General features: G+C 47.2%; 1 protein-coding gene and 1 long non-coding RNA gene across 8 annotated transcripts in view; one reads left to right on the top strand and one right to left on the bottom strand.

Moving 5' to 3' along the window:
* The window catches only part of LOC142249690 (uncharacterized), a 185,242-nt gene that overhangs the window by 150,152 nt on the left and 15,059 nt on the right, over positions 1–20,031 (bottom strand). The gene's annotated exons all lie outside the window — the stretch shown is intronic.
* LOC142249623 (immunoglobulin lambda-1 light chain-like) overlaps positions 5,994–20,031 on the top strand; it is a 757,490-nt gene continuing 743,452 nt past the window's right edge. For all 7 annotated transcript variants that reach the window (XM_075321409.1, XM_075321372.1, XM_075321400.1 and 4 more), the window contains exons 1-2: positions 5,994–6,128; positions 6,216–6,533. In XM_075321409.1, coding sequence (XP_075177524.1) covers positions 6,083–6,128; positions 6,216–6,533 — 364 coding nt within the window. In that variant the 5' untranslated portion in view covers positions 5,994–6,082. The remainder of the gene's footprint in view (positions 6,129–6,215; positions 6,534–20,031) is intronic.

The raw sequence follows: 20,031 nt of genomic DNA, 5'->3' as shown, positions 1-20,031 counted from the left end.
AGTGGCATTGGGGACCCGTGCTGCCCTGTGGTGGACTGAGAGAAAAAGTGGCTGGAGGAGGCTGCGCCGGCAGCGAAGTTAAGTGTTGTAAATAGTCCCTGGACCACCTTTTCATTGTCCTGCAGCCTCCGGAGAGGCTGGTTGGAGTAAGGGCCTGCGGGATGTTGTAGGCCGAGGTCCCGTCACCATGCAGACCGGTGACAACCCTCCGGGTCAGGGGTCCTCTGGACGTGGGGCCTCTGAGAGACTGCCGGGTATGGAACTTTGTACCCGGCCCGTGTGAGCAACACCCGGGCCCGAACCCGTTTCCTGGATGGTCTGTGGTTAACCAAGGGGGAGTGTGACGCCCTGGACAAGCCAGGTAGTCACAGATAGAGCCCTGCACAACACTAGTCCCCTCACTAGGTAACACCAGCCAATCACATAAAACCCTAGTCACCTCGCTCAGTGCTTAATGGACTCACCAGGGGGCGGAGCCAGGTGGTTGGCCATGCCCACCGAGGAGTTCAGAGAGCCTGAGGCAGGAAAACACAGTGCAGTTTGACAAGCAGTTCAGTTGAGTGCAGTTTGAGAGTGGAGTGGAGGAGGCCAGGACTGTGTGACAGGCCTGTGACTGACTGATAGGTGCCGGGGTTGGAGCCCGGGCACATATGGCTAGGAGGCATACGGAGGCCTCTGTCTGCTGAAGCCAGGAAGATGGCTCGGTGGAACCGTGGTGGACCGGGACAGGGTAGTGGCCCGCCAGTACCGATTCGGGGAACCGACTCGGAAACCGGAGCACAAAGGGGGTAGTCAGACCCTGAAATGAGGTCTAGAAACTACTGGACTGAGTTAATTAACTGATTGCGGTCTGGACTTTAGGTCCTTTCCCACCCAAAGTCCCTCATAGAAGACAACAGCCCAACGAGGGGGATAGAAAGCCACCGCCAAGGCTCAGAGATCCCACGGGCCAGCGTCTGTGGGCAAACGGGCTCTTCCGACATCCACAAGCCGGGGAGCGGACTCCTGATGCTGCAAGCGCAGGTAGTCCAACATCTCAAACAGGTGCAGAAGAAAGGCAGAGACCACCAATCGGGTGGGGGAACCCGACTGCAGCTGGCTGCAGTGGTGTCCACCTTCATCACATCCCGTGGGTGGCGTCACGAACTTAAAACACGGCTCCGGCCGTACACCTACATCCCCAAACCGCCAACCCCCTTTTTGGTCGGATTGACCGCAGGACCCCCGGTCCGGAGACCCTCGAGCCACCCACTGAAGGTCCGGACCCGAGCGGCTCGGTTGCAGCCGAGCACGGGGCAGCACATTCACATACACACATATACTATATATAAAGAGACATGCACAATTATATACAGTACAAGCAACATAGATATGTAAAAACAAACAGACAGATCAAACAAGTACATACTCACCTCTCTGTTTCTTCATAAGTTGCTAATGACCCATGGAGTTTGTCCTGCGCTTCCTCTCCTGCTGTGGATGTGTAGCTGTGTGGACTCCATCTTCTTGCTGTCCCCTTGTCCCCTCAACTCTGCTCTCCTCTCCTTCAGGAATCAGTTCCCCGTTGGCTGCAGCCTCCATCCACTCCGAGTGGTGAGTTCTGACATTTTATCCTCCGCACTCTTAGCCGGGGGAGGGGCAGAGTATACTGCAGACTAGAGCAGAGCTGCAGGGAGCTTTCCATAGGAAGGGCTTCTTACTTGTTCTAGGGCCCATCGGCGTTTAGTTCTCTGGTGAGTCAGTTGGACCCCGGAAATATATAACAGGTATTGTAGTGCATGGCCCTCCTCTAGTTGTGAGGGACCCTTCACCCCTCTGGGCCCCGATGTATTTGTGTACCGCCCTGCGCTCGGCTGCCACCGAGCCGCTCGGATGCGGGCTCGTTGGTGGGCGGCTCGAGCGTCTCTGGACCCGGGGTCACTTCGCTCTGAAAGGTTGCTGGCGCTACTTAGGGGGGTGGTAGGTAGGTGTACGGCCGGAGCTGTGTTTAAGTTCGTGACGCCTCCCACAGGTTGTGGTGAAGGTGGACACCACCGCTGCGGTTACTGGGCACCTGGGGCAGATGGTGATGCAGCAAGGTGTTAACCCCTCCGTGGGCAGGGGTGATGGTCCCGGGACCCATTGGGGAGAGCTGGGCGGTGCAGGGCGGTGCTGTTGTACTCACTGTTATTGACACACACAAGTCACTGGTAAACCAAGTTGATGGTGGTCGGTGCCCGCAGCCGGCTCCGGTCGGGTCCTCCACCCGAATGGTGGTCTCTGCCTTTCTCCTGCACCGTGTTGTGTAGATGTAGACTGCCTGCGCTTCAGTGACGGGAGTCCACTCCCCGGCTGTGTATAAGTCGGGAGAGCCCGTTTGCCCGCAGACGCTGGCCCGTGGGATCTCTCTGCCTGTGCGGTGGCTTTCTATCCCCCTCGGTGGGCTGTTGTCTTCAGTCGGGACTTGGGTAGGAAAGGACCTATAGTCCAGACCGCAATCAGTGAATTAACTCAGTCCAGTGGATTCTGGACCTCGTTTCAGGGTCTGAGTACCCCCTGTGTGCTCCGGTTTCCAATCGGTTCCCCGGGTCGGTACCGGTGGCCCACTACCCTGTCCCGGTCCAGCATGGTTCCACCGAGCCGTCTTTCCGGCTCCTGCAGGCTGAGGCCACCGCTTGCCTCCTAGCCAAAGGTGCCCAGGCTCCAACCCCGACACCTGTCAGACTCCTTCACTCCACTTCACTGCTCAAACTGATCTGACTAAAAACTGAACTGTGTTTCCTGCCTCAGGCCCTCTGAACTCCTCGGTGGGCTTGGCCAACCGCCGTGTCCATCAAGCACTGAGGGAGGTGACTAGGGTTTTTGTGGTTGGCTGATGACTCCTTATTAGGGGCAGGTGTAGTGCGGGGCTGGCTTGCTACCTGGCTAGTCCAGGGCGTCATAATTGCACCGACTGCAATGGCTATATGTCCTCCACTGTTTTTGATAGAGGGGTTCAGTTTCAGGCTAGCTTTTCACATGGCTTTTGCTGAAAGTTAGGAATTAAGCTTTTGTTCTCCTTAGGTTATCATCTTGAGACTAATGGTCAGACTAAACCCCACACCCGCCCCCGTCATTTGTGTGTCATGGGCAAATCGCTGCCCGTGGCGCACAACATCGCTAGGACAATCACACATACTTACCTGCCTAGCGACGTTGCTTTGGCCGGCGAACTGCCTCCTTTCTAAGGGGGCAGTTCGTTTGGCGTCACAGCGGCGTCACTAAGCGGCCGTCCAATAGAAGCGAAGGGGCGGAGTTGAGCGGGCCGAACATCCCGCCCACCTCCTTCCTTCCTAATTGTGGGCGGCCACAGGTAAGGTGATGTTCCTCGTTCCTGCGGTGTCACACGTAGCGATGTGTGCTGCCGCAGGAACGACAAACAACCTGCGTCCTGCAACAGTAACGATAATCGGGAAAGGAACGACGCGTCAACGATCAGCGATTAGGTAAGTAATTTTGATCGTTAATGGTCGTTCGTGCGTTTCACACGCAACGTCGCTAACGAGGCCGGATGTGCGTCATGAATTCCGTCACCCCCAACGACATCTCGTTAGCGATGTCGTTGCGTGTAAAGCGGCCTTTAGGCTGGTTTCAGACGTCCGTGTTTAATCAGGTACCAGTCACACGCATTGTTATGTTATGTTATGTATGTTATTGTTATGGTCACACGTGTGACATACGTGCGTAATACGTGTTTCACACGTGTGACATCCGTTTTTGCATACGTGTGACACGTCCCTGGGAAAACACGTGTCTCTTAAATGGAAAGATGTCCTATATTTACCTGTATCCAGCGATGTTGTCTTCTGCTTCGCTGCATCCCGCTCCTAACCCCCGCTCATTATTTTCATTTATTATTCACTGCCCGAGGATTTGGAAGCCGGAGCATTGCGGGGACAGCACCGGACAGCACAGCTGAGGACAGCACAGCCAGGTACAGCGCCGGACAGCACAGCCGGGGATAGCACCGCCGGGGACATCGCCGGTGACAGGTGAGTTTACAGCAGTTTGTGCAGTTACATCCAGGGGGTCATCGGAGTTCCCAATGAATTCTCATGAACCCCTGGAAGTCACCATCGTGACACTCGCTGTAGCGCAGTTGTCGCAGGGGTGTCATCAGGAGGTCATCAGAGTTCATTGGGAAATCCGATGACCTCCTGGACGTCCCTGCACACACTGCTGGCAGGATACTCAACTGTCACTAGCGATGTCCCCAGCGATGCTGTCCCCGCGATGCTGTCCTCGGCAGTGCTGTCTCCAGCACTGTCACCGCGATGCTCTGGCTCCCAGCTGCTCAGTGCAGTGAATAATCAATGAATATAATGAGCGGGGCTCAGGAGCAGGAGGCAGCAGAGCCGGAGACAGCATCACTGGATACAGGTAAATATAGAAAATCTTTTCATTTAAAAACCCGCGTTTTCTCCGGTCCGTGTCACACTAATGTCAAACGGATCACATCAGTGTGCGGTCTGTGTGACACCTGTGCTGCTGGAGAAAAAAACTGACACGTCTCCATGTGAAATAGCGGGTCCATACGGTACGTGTGAAAACACGGCCGTGTGAGTACACAATAGGGTAACATGGGTACGTGTGTAAAACACGGATGTCTGAAACCAGCCTAAAGGGGGCTTTATACGCAACGACATCGCCAACGAGATGTTGTTGGTGTCACGGAATTCGTGAGGCACATCCGGCCTCATTAGCGACGTCGTTGTATGTGAAACGTATGACCGACTGCTAGCGATCAAAATTACTCACCTAATCGTTGGTCGTTGAAACGTCGTTCTAATCCCAAATATCGTTGCTGTTGCAGGACGCAGGTTGTTCGACGTTCCTGAGGCAGCACACATCGCTTCGTGTGACACCCCAGGAACAACGAACAACACCGTACCTGCATCCTCCGGCAACGAGGTGGGCGTCACTTCTTTTCAGCTGCTCTCCGCCCCTCCGCTTCTATTGGACAGCTGCCGTGTTATGTCACTGTGACACTGCACGAACCAGACCCCTTAGAAAGGAGGTGGTTTGCCGGCCACAGCGACGTCGCTAGGCAGGTAAGTCCGTGTGACGGGTCCTAGTGATGTTGTGCACCGCGGGTGCTTTTACCAGCAACATCGATAGCGATGTCGCTGTGTGTAAAGTGGCCTTAAGAGAGTGAGCCATGAATTAGAACAATATTTAAGATGTTTTGTTTAATCTAATCTAGAGGACTGGGTGAATTTCCTTCCTGGCTGAGTTCGCTCTCAATAACCGCATCTCTACTGCTACTGACACCTCACCTTTTTTTTGTTGTGGAGGTTTTCAACCAGTATTTTGAAATATGCTTTTTATCATCTTGTGTATATACATTTATAAATATTATTCACATTGCTTTTGCTATATAAAGGGTCAGATACCGTCCTGACCTATACGACCTATAGTATAAATATACTGTATGCTTTTGTTTTCCTTTTAATCTTTATTTTTTATATTATTATTTTTATTTATTACTCATGTTACCAACTATTGACTATTACAACTGTAATGTATTTTTAATACTTTTGTACAGACAAATTGAAAAAAATTATCAAATCATAAAAAAATCAAAGTGATATTTGTTTAATATTTTTTTTTGTTCAAAATACTGATAAGAAGAAATTAGAAACATTAACTGTAAATTGATCATGAATGATATTTACAATAATATTTATCAGTACAATCTCCTCAGCTTCAAAGAAAATCAAAGACCCACCTATTTTTTTCAAGATTACTAATAAAAAGTCCCTATTTTTACAGACTGGCTAGTAAATTGCAGACAACTCATATACCTGGTTATTGGTCTGGGTAACTCTTTTCTGTAAGTTATTATAAGGATTTCTATGTCACCCTGAATTTGTAGAATAAATGACAATATATTTTCTAACTGGTTTTGCATAATGGGAGGAGCTGAGGACTATATATGATAGCAGAATGCTGGTGAAGGGATAGAAGAAAGTCCACCTGTGGCTTCCTCGTTTCTAGCTGTCTCATCTCTGGCTATCTAGTTTGTTTTCTCATCTCTGGCTGTGTCATCTCTGACTATCTCACCATGATCAGTGTACACAGTCTTTGTCTCCTGAGTGCGTTTATCACAGGTACAGTATAAGTGAGTTATATTGAGGGACATTTTGGATTATGTATGAAACCTTGTATGACAAGATGTGACTGTTTTTCTTCTGCAGTGTCCCAGGCTCAGCATTCAGTGACTCTGGCACCGTCTGTGATTACGGCAACTCCTGGGCAAAATGTCAGACTGTCCTGTACCCTAGGAGGGGGTCTCACTGTCAGCAACAATAGGGTGATGTTTACACAACAAAAAATTGGGAACAAACCCACATTCATTCTGGTTTATTTCACTTCTTCAAACAACAAAAGAGGAGACGGGGTCCCAGCACGATTTGTGGGATCTGCCTCTGGTAACATAGGATATCTAGACATTAATGGGGTGCATCCAGAGGATGATGCTGCATATTATTGTACTACATGGACGGGCAGCCAGTATCACAGCGATGGTAAAGAATGAGGAAGGAACATAAATACTAACAGTGCTGTACACAGAGAGAACATTCCTCGCTACATACAAGGCATCATCACCACCCTGTAATGGAGATTAGAACTTACACCACTTTGATGTCTTGATTGATAAAACTGTTTCCTATTCAACTAAACATAATTGAAGGGTCTGTATCACATATCAATTTATACTTCTTAAATGTGTATTCTTTTCTTCTCACCTATTTTTATGTTCTGCCTGTATTTTTTCTCTTTCTGTACATTATGATAGAGGCAGCCGTCCTACCTTTGCTCTGTAAAAAACAGTTCTAAGATTTGCTTTCCAACAACCACATTGGCGTAGTGAACTACCTTTCCTATACAAGTTGATAGGTTTTGACCGAGGCTGTGTTAGGCTATGTGCGCACATTGCGTAAATACATGCAGTTACGCTGCGCTTTGTAGCGCAGCGTAACTGCATGCGTCCTGCGTCCCCTGCACAGTCTATGGAGATTGTGCAGGGGCCGTGCGCACGTGGCGTCTTAGAGCGCAGCGCTTCGGCTGCTGCCCGAAGCGCTGCGTTCTAAGAAGTGACATGTCACTTCTTCCGTGCGCTTTGCCGGCAGCTCCTGCTCTGTCTATGGCAGGAGCTGCAGGCAGAGCGCATGGAATCGGCTTTTTTTTTTTCTCTACGGACATTTTCTGCAGCGATTTGAAGCGCACGTGTGCTCTTCAGATCGCTGCAGAAATTTCTGCAGGGCTAGTACGCAACGTGCCCACATAGCCTTAAAAGAGTTATCAAACCTTTTAATATGTCTAGTCTGAAAGCCAGCTTGCTGCAAGGTTTAACATACAGATTTCAGCTATGTGTCCCATATAGCAAAATGTGTTTCTGTTTACCTGCAATGTTAGCTTAGCTTCAGTAGCTTTATCATTAGTGGACTCAGGAGCAGTGAACTCAAGTCTGACTTTGCCCCTCCCCCACACATACTCTGTAAGTACGGTATGTACTGCTTTTAAAACGGTTAAAGCAGTACATACCTACAGAGCCTCCCCTCGGCTGCAGCACTTCTTCTGGGTATGCTAATTATCCCTCATACGTATTCACTGCTTTCCCCTTCCATCGGGGTCTCTGATTGGCTGCATTGGATCACGCCCCACTTTCTATGACATAGTCTGTGATTGTTTGAAATCACAACCGCTGTCTGTGTCCTTTTACTGGTGATAAATAAAAAATTCCTTACGGTCCCCCCTTGTATTGATACCAGCACAGATAAAGCCACGGCTACAGGCTGAAGCCTTAGCCGTGCACTTATTATGGCTGTGTATCAAAATAAGAGAAATCGCTTGAGGCTTTTTAGAAAAAATATTTAAATAAATAATTTAAAAAAACGGCTTGCGGTTCCCCCAAATTTTGATACCCAGCGAAGATAAAGCCTGACAGCTGGGGGCTGGTATTCTCAGACTTGGGAGACCCATGCTTATTGGGCCCCCCAGTCTAAAATGGCAGCCTGCAGGATTCATTAGATGTGACAATCCCGGCACTTTACCCTACTCTTCCTGATTGCTATGGTGCGGTAGCAATCGGGGTAATAAGGGGTTAATGGAAGCTTGAGCCGCCACTCTGCCCTGGTTTAGGTCGCCTCATTACTAGTCTGTAAGTGAAAATAAATAAACACAAGCACACAGAAAAATCCTTTATTAATAAGAAAACAATAAAGAAACTCCACCCTCTTTCACCAATCTATTAACCCCGAAAATACCCAGGTCTGATGTAATCCACACTACGGGGCCTCACGACGATTACAGCTCTGCTACATCTGAAGGCACAGCGCGTTGATATAGAACATGACTGCCCACTGTGGGCTTTAATATTAAAAGATGAGGACAAAGAGTGCAAATCGGGGCTTACCAGATATTAAAAGAGCGGTGTGTAACAGTATACACTCACCTTTTAAGGTTGTGAGGGTCACAACCACGAAGAAAGCAGAAAAGACAATGGCGGCTGCCGCAGTCCGACGTAGATGAATCTTCAGTGCTGGAGAGGAGAATTGTGGTTTAATGCCGCACTGTCGCCAAGAAGGAGGAAAAAATTGTTGATTTGATAAGAAAAATGTTTTATACCATAGAGCTATGCGTTTCAGGGTTCAAGACCCCTTCTTTGGACCAAAAAAGATGAAAAATCAACAAATCATCAATTTTGTTGATTTTTCATCTTTTTGGTCCTGAAGAAGGGGTCTTGAATCCTAAAATGTGTAGACCTATGGGATAAAACATTTTTTATCATCAAATCAACAATGTTTTTCCTCCTTCTTGGCGAAAGCATGACATTAACCCCCACTTCTCCTCTCCAGCAGTGAACACTGTGGGCTTTAGGCAGAGACTGAGCCGCAGCAATGAGTGGTGACATCACTCAGGTTAGTTTTGGTCACAGCTAGAGGTTCCCATGATCCACCACCTGTGACAACAGGTAACCTGACTTCAGGGTACCTCAATGAACTCAGTGACCTCATCTCAGAAGATCCCCTGAGGTCAGGTTACCTGCAGACACAGGAGAAGTACCATGTGAACCTCCAACTGTGACTGCAATTAACCTGATCGATGTCAAAGTGATTGCTCGGCTCATTCTCTGTCTGAAGTTACAGTGTGCAGTCATATTCTATGGCTGCTCACTGTCAGTTTAGATGTAGCAGAACTGGAATCGTCGTGTGATCTCATGCGGTGGTAAGAGAGGCATAGCTGAAATCTGTGTGTGAGTGCACTCACACAAGCCGTATGACTCACACAAGTCTCACATTGCATCACCAGGCATGGCCGCACACTCTCTGGACAGGAGCGTGTCAGCTGCATAGAAATACATGCAGCCGACCTGCTCCTATCAGGAGAGAAGCTGGGCACGCCGGGTGATGCGATGCGAGACTTGTGCAAGTGATACAGCTCATGTGAGCACACGCGGTTAACGATTACAGCAGGCTGTCTTTAGATTGCATAGCAAAAACCTGCTGACAAATTCCTTTTAATGGGTTTTCCAGGATTTAAAGATTGATCCACTGGATAAAAAAAGGTTGGGGAGCCCTTTAGGGCATGCAAGCCCATGACAATCTAGAGGGTGTGAGTGAAGGGGTTAAAATAATTGAAAGGAACACAAGGGGTGCACACAAGGGGGTTTGCGACTATATATATATATGGTACTCTATCTAATATATAAAGCTGAATGTGTGTATGTATGTATGTCCGGGATTGGCATCTGCACATCTGCAGCTACAGCCACAAAATTTTGCACACTCACACGTCTGGACCCCGAGAGCAGCATAGGCTATGTTGTGAGGCGAAATTTTAACCTCGCGCGTTCCAATTTACCAATCCATTTTGCCCCTATCTACATAATGGGGAAAAAGTGAAACGTAAAGTGTATCCGCACCGTCGCATTTACAATCACGAACCTTTGCACAGACACCTCATGTGACCCAGGGAACATCGTAGACTATGTTTTGACAGGAAAATATAACCCCGCGCTTTACAGTTACTCTCCAAAAAACATGCCTCCATTAAAGTAAAGGGAGCCTGGAACTACAGGTTATTAGTAGGAGCTGTGATTGGTTGCTATAGGAACAAAAGACATTCATAGTATAAGAAGCTTGTATGTGAGGTAATAAGATGTCGGTGGGGAGACGGATAGAGAGAGACAGACAGAGAGATAGACAGACGGTGAAAGAGACAGACGGTGAAAGAGACAGACAGAGACAGACAGTGAAAGAGACAGACGGTGAAAGAGACAGACAGAGACAGACTGTGAAAGAGACAGACAGAGACAGACTGTGAAAGAGACAGACAGAGACAGACCTGGAAAGAGACAGACAGAGACAGACCTGGAAAGAGACAGACCTGGAAAGAGACAGATGGGGAAAGAGACAGACAGACATGCAGAGAGGGACAAAGACAGGCAGACAGGGAAGGAGGAGACAACCAGAGAGACAGACAAAGATAGATGGGGAAAGACACAGACCTTGATAAAGACAGACGGGGAAAGAAACAGAGAGATAAAGACAGACAAAAAAAGAGACAGAGACAGGCAGACTGGGAAAGAGACAGACTGGGAAAGAGACAGACTGGGAAAGAGACAGACGGGGAAAGAGATAGACGGGGAAAGAGACAGACGGAGCACATTACTTGGCCAATTTAGTTAAATCTGTGTGGAATATCTGTGGTGTTGAAATACAGTGCCTACAAGTAGTATTCAACCCCCTGCAGATTTAGCAGGTTTGATAAGATGCAAATAAGTTAGAGCCTGCAAACGTCAAACAAGAGCAGGATTTATTAACAGATGCATAAATCTTACAAACCAACAAGTTATGTTGCTCAGTTAAATTTTAATAAATTTTCAACATAAAAGTGTGGGTCAATTATTATTCAACCCCTAGGTTTAATATTTTGTGGAATAACCCTTGTTTGCAATTACAGCTAATAATCGTCTTTTATAAGACCTGATCAGGCCGGCACAGGTCTCTGGAGTTATCTTGGCCCACTCCTCCATGCAGATCTTCTCCAAGTTATCTAGGTTCTTTGGGTGTCTCATGTGGACTTTAATCTTGAGCTCCTTCCACAAGTTTTCAATTGGGTTAAGGTCAGGAGACTGACTAGGCCACTGCAACACCTTGATTTTTTCCCTCTTGAACCAGGCCTTGGTTTTCTTGGCTGTGTGCTTTGGGTCGTTGTCTTGTTGGAAGATGAAATGACGACCCATCTTAAGATCCTTGATGGAGGAGCGGAGGTTCTTTGCCAAAATCTCCATGTAGGCGGTGCTATCCATCTTCCCATTGATGCGGACCAGATGGCCAGGCCCCTTGGCTGAGAAACAGCCCCACAGCATGATGCTGCCACCACCATGCTTGACTGTAGGGATGGTATTCTTGGGGTCGTATGCAGTGCCATCCAGTCTCCAAACGTCACATGTGTGGTTGGCACCAAAGATCTCGATCTTGGTCTCATCAGACCAGAGAACCTTGAACCAGTCTGTCTCAGAGTCCTCCAAGTGATCATGAGCAAACTGTAGACGAGCCTTGACATGACGCTTTGAAAGTAAAGGTACCTTACGGGCTTGTCTGGAACGGAGACCATTACGGTGGAGTACGTTACTTATGGTATTGACTGAAACCAATGTCCCCACTGCCATGAGATCTTCCCGGAGCTCCTTTCTTGTTGTCCTTGGGTTAGCCTTGACTCTTCGGATAAGCCTGGCCTCGACACGGGAGGAAACTTTCAAAGGCTGTCCAGGCCGTGGAAGGCTAACAGTAGTTCCATAAGCCTTCCACTTCCGGATGATGCTCCCAACAGTGGAGACAGGTAGGCCCAACTCCTTGGAAAGGGTTTTGTACCCCTTGCCAGCCTTGTGACCCTCCACGATCTTGTCTCTGATGGCCTTGGAATGCTCCTTTGTCTTTCCCATGTTGACCATGTATGAGTGCTGTTCACAAGTTTGGGGAGGGTCTTAATTAGTCAGAAAAGGCTGGAAAAAGAGATAATTAATCCAAGCATGTGAAGCTCATTGTTCTTTGTGCCTGAAATACTTCTTAATACTTTAGGGGAGCCAAACAGAATTCTGGTGGTTTGAGGGGTTGAATAATAAATGATCCTCTGAATAAACTTTTCACAATTTAAAAAAAAAAAAATAAAAAAGAAATAACATTCTTTTTTGCTGCAGTGCATTTCACACTTCCAGGCTGATCTACAGTCCAAATGTCACAATGCCAAGTTAATTCTGAATGTGTAAACCTGCTAAATCTGCAGGGGGTTGAATACTACTTGTAGGCACTGTATATGTTGTGAAATGCTTCTATTAGCTTAGTTTTTGCCTTTTAATAATTACATTTCTATTTGTTTTGTGGTTTTTGTGTGCAGAATACATTTTTGTTAATACATTCTATTTTGTTAACACTTATTAAACCGGCAAAGCCGGGGAATATTGGGGAATTGGTCTGGTACAGAGGCGGTTTATTTTGTAATCATTAGTGATGGGTGAATAGTGAAATATTCGGGTTCAGATTTGGGTTCAGATTTTTCGCCTTCAATATTTTGTTCTATTTGTGTATTCATCATGAATAACAAATCTAATGCAAGTCAATAGGAGACTCGAATAATTTTCTGGTGGACCTTCCCAGGGTATCTAGCGGGTTCTAAGAATGCTTAAATGGATGTAAAAATGCTGAAATTGAATGAGAACAGCATGGGAAAGATGCCTGGAATAATTTCTGAAACACAGGTTGCTTCTGTGAACAATGTTGTCAGAGTAATATGCTACTTCGACGTGCGGTTCCCTGCCTATTTGTGATAACCAGCACAGGTAAAGTAGACAACTGTGGGCTACAGCCCCCAGCTGTGTGCTGCATCTTGGCTGGTTATGAAAAATAGCGACTCCTCCACAATGTTGTTTATTTTTTAATTATTTAAATAAATAATTTAAAAAAGATGTGGGCTCCTGCCCATTTTTGATAACCAGCCAAGATAAAACAGACAGCTGGATACTTATTTTCTCAGGCTGGGAAGATCCATGGTTATTGGACCCTCCCCAGCCTAAAACTAGCAGCCCGCAGCCACCCCACATTTGGCACATCCATTAGATGTGCAAATTGTGGCGCTTTACCTGGCTCATCCCAATTGCTCTGGTGCAGGGTCATATTTAGGGTTAATGCCAGTTATAATTTGTAAAAAATCATAGCTGCCATCAAGACCTGGGTTGGTGATAAAGAGGTGCCTATGAACCCCCCCACCTATTACCAACCCTGACTGTGTGTCACGACAGCAGTCCAATCAAACAGTCCAATAGCTGTGAGGCCTGGAAATCTTAAAGGAGTCTTTAAGGTAGAATTTAAGGTTCCTGGAGTTCCCAGCTGTTCCCAGCTGGGGTACCTGGAGTCTCCTTTAAAGGCTCCTATAAAGTTTCTGGGCCCCACAGCTGATGGGACACCCGGTGGCTCTGAGCTTCGATAACCTTTTAGGTTACGATAACTCACAGCTGGGAATTCCAGGAACCTTAAAGTCTCCCTTAAAGACAACTTTAAAGTTCCTGGAATTACCTACTGTTTTAACACCTCAGGGACTTTGCAAGTCATGCCCTGGAGCAATTACTTTGCACTCCAAAGCCTTAAAGCGATTCTTCCTTTTCAAGCTCTGCCATGTACACAAACAGTGGTTTCTGACCATATATTGGGTATTTCCACATTTGGGAGAAATACATTTACAAGTTATAGCATCCTTTTTGTTCCTGCTACTCTTGTAAAAAGTAAAAATTTGATTCTAAAAAAAAAATGTTCATTTTCATGGAGAAAAACATAACTTTTAATTTTCACATTCCAATGTGTTGGTCAAAAATTGTCAACATAGCATGAAATATATTATTTGAATGGTGGTGTAGCTACCAAAATGAGGTCACATGTTGGGGAAATTCTTCTTTTTTGGCACATGCGAGGCATTGCAAATGTGTCATGACACCAAAAATGTATTCCAGTCAAAATTTGCCCTCAAAAAGTCAAATAACTCTATCTTCCTTCGTTGCCATGCCATGTGCCCAAACATTTGGTTCCAACTACCTAAGGGTATCTTGACATTCAATAGAAATTTCCTAAGAAATTTGTTGGTTAATTTTTCACTTTAATGTTTATCAAATGTTTATCAAACGAAATATTTGAGGCTAGACCAAGATTTTAGTTGAAAGTAATTTTTAATATTTTTAATTCTAAAATGCAATTCCTATGAAGCAAATGAAGGGTTAATAAACTACTTTGAGGGGTGCCATTTTTGCAATTGTGTAACTTAGTGGGGTTTTCCAAAATATACCCCCTTAAAGTAACTTCAAAGCTGAATACATTTGTAAAAAAAATAGATTTTGAATATTTTGTTGAAAAATTGCTGCTAAACTTTTAACCTTTTTAACATTCTAACAAAATAAAATTGTGTTTAAAAATGATGCTGATGTAATCTAGACATATGGGAGAGGTTATATTTTTACTTTTTTGTATGATTTGACTACCTGTTATAAGGGCACACAAATTAATAATTTCAAAAGTGCATTTTTTTTAAAATTTTCACTAAGTTTCCGATTCTTATGGACCTAATTTTACCACAACCAAGAAGTGCAAAAAAGTTTTAAGAATCATTAGGATTGGAAGAAGAATTCCAAAAGTATTATCACATAAAGTGACATACGTCAAATTTGAAAAATGAAGCTTTGTTAGGAAGGTCAAAAAAGGTATTAGCCTTAAAGAGTTAAAATGTGCCAAATATTTACAAAATCATACACATTACCACTCGGATCAGGGTTTCAGGATGCAGTTTTTGCATATTGTGAGGCACAGAAATCTGTTCATAAGTCACACCACAGTGAATACGCTCATCTCCACTGTGCAGCTGTCGCCTGTCTCTTCATCATGGTCACGTTGCATAGATTTTGCTGGCTGCTCATCTTGATAGTTGGTAAGAAGAGTTTTACCAGATTGTATGAGGAACTGTGAGCATTGTAGCATTATTATTCTGTATTACTGTCATTATACTACGAGTATATTCCTTATTTCTTCCAGAGTCCCGGGCACAGCACTCAGTGACACAGGAACCATCAATAACGGCTTCTCCGGGGCAAAATGTCAGGATGTCATGTACTTTAGGAGGAGGTCTAACTGTGGCCTCACACAGGGTGGGGTTTTACCAACAAAAGGACAAGTCCCCCAAATATATCCTGTATTATTATACTGAGTCCAGCAATGGCAAGGGACCAGATGTCCCGTCACGTTTTGTGGGGTCTGCCAATGGTAACATTGGGTATTTAAATATAAATGGGGTTCAGCGGGATGATGATGCTGTCTACTACTGTGTGACTTGGACGGGAAGTCAGTGACACTGTGACAGAAGATTATGAGGAACTAATGAAATATCTTCAAGTAAAGTCTGAGCATTCTCCTGTTACCTATGACAATTACTTTGATTCTGAACATTGTCATATTGTTTAATCAGTGCAGCCCTAGCAGGGGCTCCCTGGTAATGTTTGGCCTGGGGCTAGCCCAAAATATTGGTGTGCCCCATCTTTACGCTTGGGTCCCAATAACACTCAGAAATGATGCACAAATGTTTTATAATTTGTTAATAGCTTCACAATCTCAACACATGTATGCAGCCACTAACAATAAGTAATGCACTAGATTTCTAATTTTACATAGACACTGCTGTTCGAGGCATCCCTCATCACAATCACATAGACCTTCGCAGGAAGAACCCTGTCTCCATAGTATAAAAACACATCATCCCCTACCCTACCCGCTATTACAAATTCATGCTCCCTTGCATTGATCAACCATAGTATTAACCCCCACCCACCCAGGTTATACTATGCATCCACTTTGAAGTAATCAGCCACCACTTACCTCAGATTATAATCACTCCCTCCCCCAGTTGCATAATAATTCATCAACCCCCATAACTGTAACATACCTCCCTACAATAATCATTCCCTTTTACTTGGAATAATAATCACAAACATGCTGTAGGATACGAATTAAAGGGCTATTCCCAAATAGTGAAGCTCTCTCCCATCAATAGGATAAAGGATAAAAGGCTGATCACTTAAAGGGGTGGTTCACCCATATTTTTTATTTTCTAGATCAATATTATATTGAGAAACAATGTTTCTCTCAAATACCTTATGTTGCCTGTGAGAGGCATACCTGACCCCCGGGCTCCGTGACCTCGGGGATCCGGTGACGTCACATCAAGTTCCTGATCACATCTTATCATTGCGGCCGGCTCCAGTCTTCCTGACTCACTGGGCTGTGGGCGGTGTTTCACAGCACAGTGTGTCTCCTGCTTGCAGCGCTCTGCTGTGAGGGAGGAGGGATCAGATGGGCTGTGACGAGCGGTGAAACACCGCCCACAGCCCATCACTCACGGACACTGCGGCCAGCCCCAGTCTTCCTGACTCACTGGGCTGTGGGCAGTGTTTCACAGCTCAGTGTGTCTCCTGCTTGCAGTGCTATGCTGTGAGGGAGGAGGGAGGAGGGAGCTGATGGGCTGTGACGAGTGGTGAAATACCACCCACATCCCATCACTCACGGACACTGCGGCCGGCTGTGGTGTCAGGAACTTGATGTGACATCACCGGATCCCCAAAGTCTTGGAACCCGGAGGTCAGGCATGGGGAACAGCAGTCTGCAATACCGCCTCTCACAGGCACTATTGGGAACATAAGGTGTTTGAGAGAAACATTGTTTCTCAATATAATATCGATCTATAAAATAAAAAATATGGGTGAACCACCCTTTTAAGCACCGACCACTGGGAGGCTCTAGGACCTAGTCCTCAATAGAGTGTAGGTGCACATATGCAACCACCACACTACACATTGTCTAAGGGATTGCTGAGTACAGTGCTAGGCTAGTTCCAGCAGTTCCAAAGCCAATGAATAGAATGGAGGCCTCTCATTTGCACCTCTGCCACATTAAAGGGAATCTGTCAGCAGGTTTTTGCTATGTAATCTGAGGAAAGCATGAGGTAGGGGTTAAAATACAGATTGTAGCTCTTATCAAGCTGTGGGCTGTTGTTTACTTGCAATGATTGTTTTAGCACTAGAATCTTCATTGTTTGGACTATTTTAATTACATCAATCAGCATGAGACCTAGTCCAACCATGCCTCTGCCTGTGATAAACAGATCACTGTAAATAGACAATGTACATACAGAGCTGTGGTGTGGGTGGGGTTAGCTTTCTCAGTTCTGCTTCATAATACATCTGAGAAATCTGATTGTGTCACAACTGCTTCACCCAGTAAACTGAGTGATATATCATTGGAATCAGGCTCTCTTTTCCTTCATTATGCTGCTCTCAGATGAGGTAGCAAAATCCTGCTGACAAATCCCTTTAAGGACAGAGCTGCAGAGTGCTGCTTTCGGGATCACTAGGGGTCCCTATGGTTAGTACCCCACCGATCAGCAAGTTATCTCCTATTCTATGAATAGTTAATAGGTTCATTTTTGGGACTAACCCTTTAATTACCCCCACCACTGACTATAATAACATATTACGCAGTCCACCCCTGCTGTACAATTATATACATTTTGCCAAAATCAATCATCATATTCCCACCTCAAAAGATTCCGAGGTCTGTTGCGCCACATTCCAGCATTTAATACGTAACCAGTTGAGTAATGCCGCCAGTTTGATACAACCAGATGCACACAAACCAGTAGTCAACTGACAGCAACAACCTGAGTACAATTGTACGAGTGATTAATCTCACCTGGTATCACAGCCATTGACAATGGCGTCTCCTAGTCTACAAGTGCTGTGCTCCAGCATGACAAGTGTGCCGCCCACGTGCCAGCAGCCGGTGCTGCTCGGATCCGGATCTACTGTGCGGCTCGAGGGGTTCTCTGGACCCGGGGGTCACGCGGACACTGCGAATAAAAGGGGGATGTATTTATACGGGATTGGTTGTGGAATGTCTGTGACGCCACCCACGGTGTGTGGCGAGATGTAGCACCACCGCTGCTGTTGCGAGGCTCCCGGGGACATTGGGCTGGCAGCTGGATGTTAACCCCTCCGTGGGCAGGGATGGATGTCCCGGGGCCCAGTGTCTCTATGCTGAGGATGGTGATTTGCAGAGGCCGGCGCACACGGCCAGGCCAGGGATGTTACTCACGGTCGAATAAAGCACACAAGTCCTTTGGTAAACCAAGGTGATGGTGGCCGGCTGCCGCAGACGGGTGTATCTGATCCCACACCCGGGTTGGTAGTCAAAGTCTTTCTCCTCTGCACTTAGTGTTTTGTAGAAAGGACCGCTCCCAACCAAAGTAGACCGCTCCCCGTCCTTTGGTTGGGAGCCGTGCCTGTATGACGCTGACCCTTGAGATCTATGGGCCCTGGCGGTTGCCCTATCCGTCTCTGTGGGTGGTTGTCTACTTTTCGGGACTTAGGTTGGGACAGGACCTATAATCCTGCCCTCAATTGGTTAATTAGCTAGGCCGTCGGTACCGGTCCTGGCTTCAGGGTCCACGTACCCCCACTGTGCACATGGTTTCCGGGTCAATTCTCCGGTGTCGGTACCGGCGGGCTACAACCCTGTCCCGGGCCACCTCGGATCTCCGGCAGCCGTCTTCCCGTCTCCTGCAGACTCCAGCTACCGTCTGCCACCTAGCCAAGGTGTCAGGGCTTCTGGCACCTGCCAGACTTCACCTCCACTCCAAACTTAACCTAGAACTTATCTGACTGTTTTCCCGCCCGAACTCTCCAGACCCCTAGGTGGATGTTCCCTACCCGCCTGGTCCTGCCCACTGGTGTGTCTGTCGTTCCCTGAGGGGGGTAACTAGGGCTTCAGGTCGGCTGATTTAACCCTTCGTGGGATTGGTGTTAAGCGGGGGTCTACGTGTGCAACTACCTGGTTTTCCTGGGCTCTACACAAGCATGATAAGATGTCCTCTTGCATGACTGCATTTTAAAAATTGTGATGTGGCTGTAGATTTATGTGACGCCCTGGACTAGCCAGGTAGTCACAGGTAGGCCCTTACACAAACACCTCCCCCCTTAATAAGGTGACAGCAGCCAACCTACAAAACCCTTGTCACCTCCCTCCGGGTTTGATGTTCACGCCAGGGGGCGGAGCCAGACGGTTGGCCACGCCCACCGAGGAGTACACATGACTGGAGGCAGGAAAAACAGTAGTTCCCCGTGGGGAGCAGAGAGTGAACACAGAGTTAGATGAGTCTTGACAGTGAAGTGGAGTGGAGTTCAAGTGCAGACCTGTGTCCAGATCTGCCAGAGTCTGAAACCCGGTGTCTGGGTTGGAGCCCAGACACATCTGGCAAGGAGGCAGATGGTGGTGGCCGCCTGCAGGAGCTGGGATTACAGCCGGTGGAACCGTAAGGGACAGGGACCGGGTAGTGGCCCGCCGGTACCGAACTGGGGAACCTATTGGAAACCGGAGCACCATGAGGGGTACTAAGACCCAGTACGAGGCCCAGAAACAACTGGACCGAGTCAAATCAACTGATTGAGGACTGGACTTTAGGCCCTTTCCCACCTAAGACCCAACTGAAGACAACAGCCCGACGATAGGGGTAGAAAGCCACCGCCCAGGCATCGAGACCCCACGGGCCAGTGTCTGCGGGTACACGGGCTCTACTGGCATACATCAGGCTGGGGAGCGGACTACTGTTGCTCAGGCAAAGGAGTCATCATTTTCTACAAAAGTGAGGTGCAGGAGAAAGGCGGAAACCACCAACCTGAAAAGGGGAAAAGCGCAGCCGGCTGCGGGCACCGTCCACCATCTTGTTTGGTTTACCAGAGACTCCAGCGTGTTTGTAATAGTGAGTACAGAAGTGCCTTCGGGCCGTGCACCGCGCCGCACCGCACCGAGACGTCAGCAGCAACACCCATTCCCCCGCCTCAGCACCTCTCTCGGGCCCCCAGGACCATCATCCTCCTACCCACGGAGGGGGACAACACCAAGCTGCGCAACACCATCCCCG

This window comes from Anomaloglossus baeobatrachus, chromosome 1 (assembly GCF_048569485.1).
Source record: "Anomaloglossus baeobatrachus isolate aAnoBae1 chromosome 1, aAnoBae1.hap1, whole genome shotgun sequence".
NCBI lineage: Eukaryota > Metazoa > Chordata > Amphibia > Anura > Aromobatidae > Anomaloglossus > Anomaloglossus baeobatrachus.
Note: the sequence above shows the minus strand (reverse complement) of the source record. Positions and strands in the feature narration are given on the sequence as shown.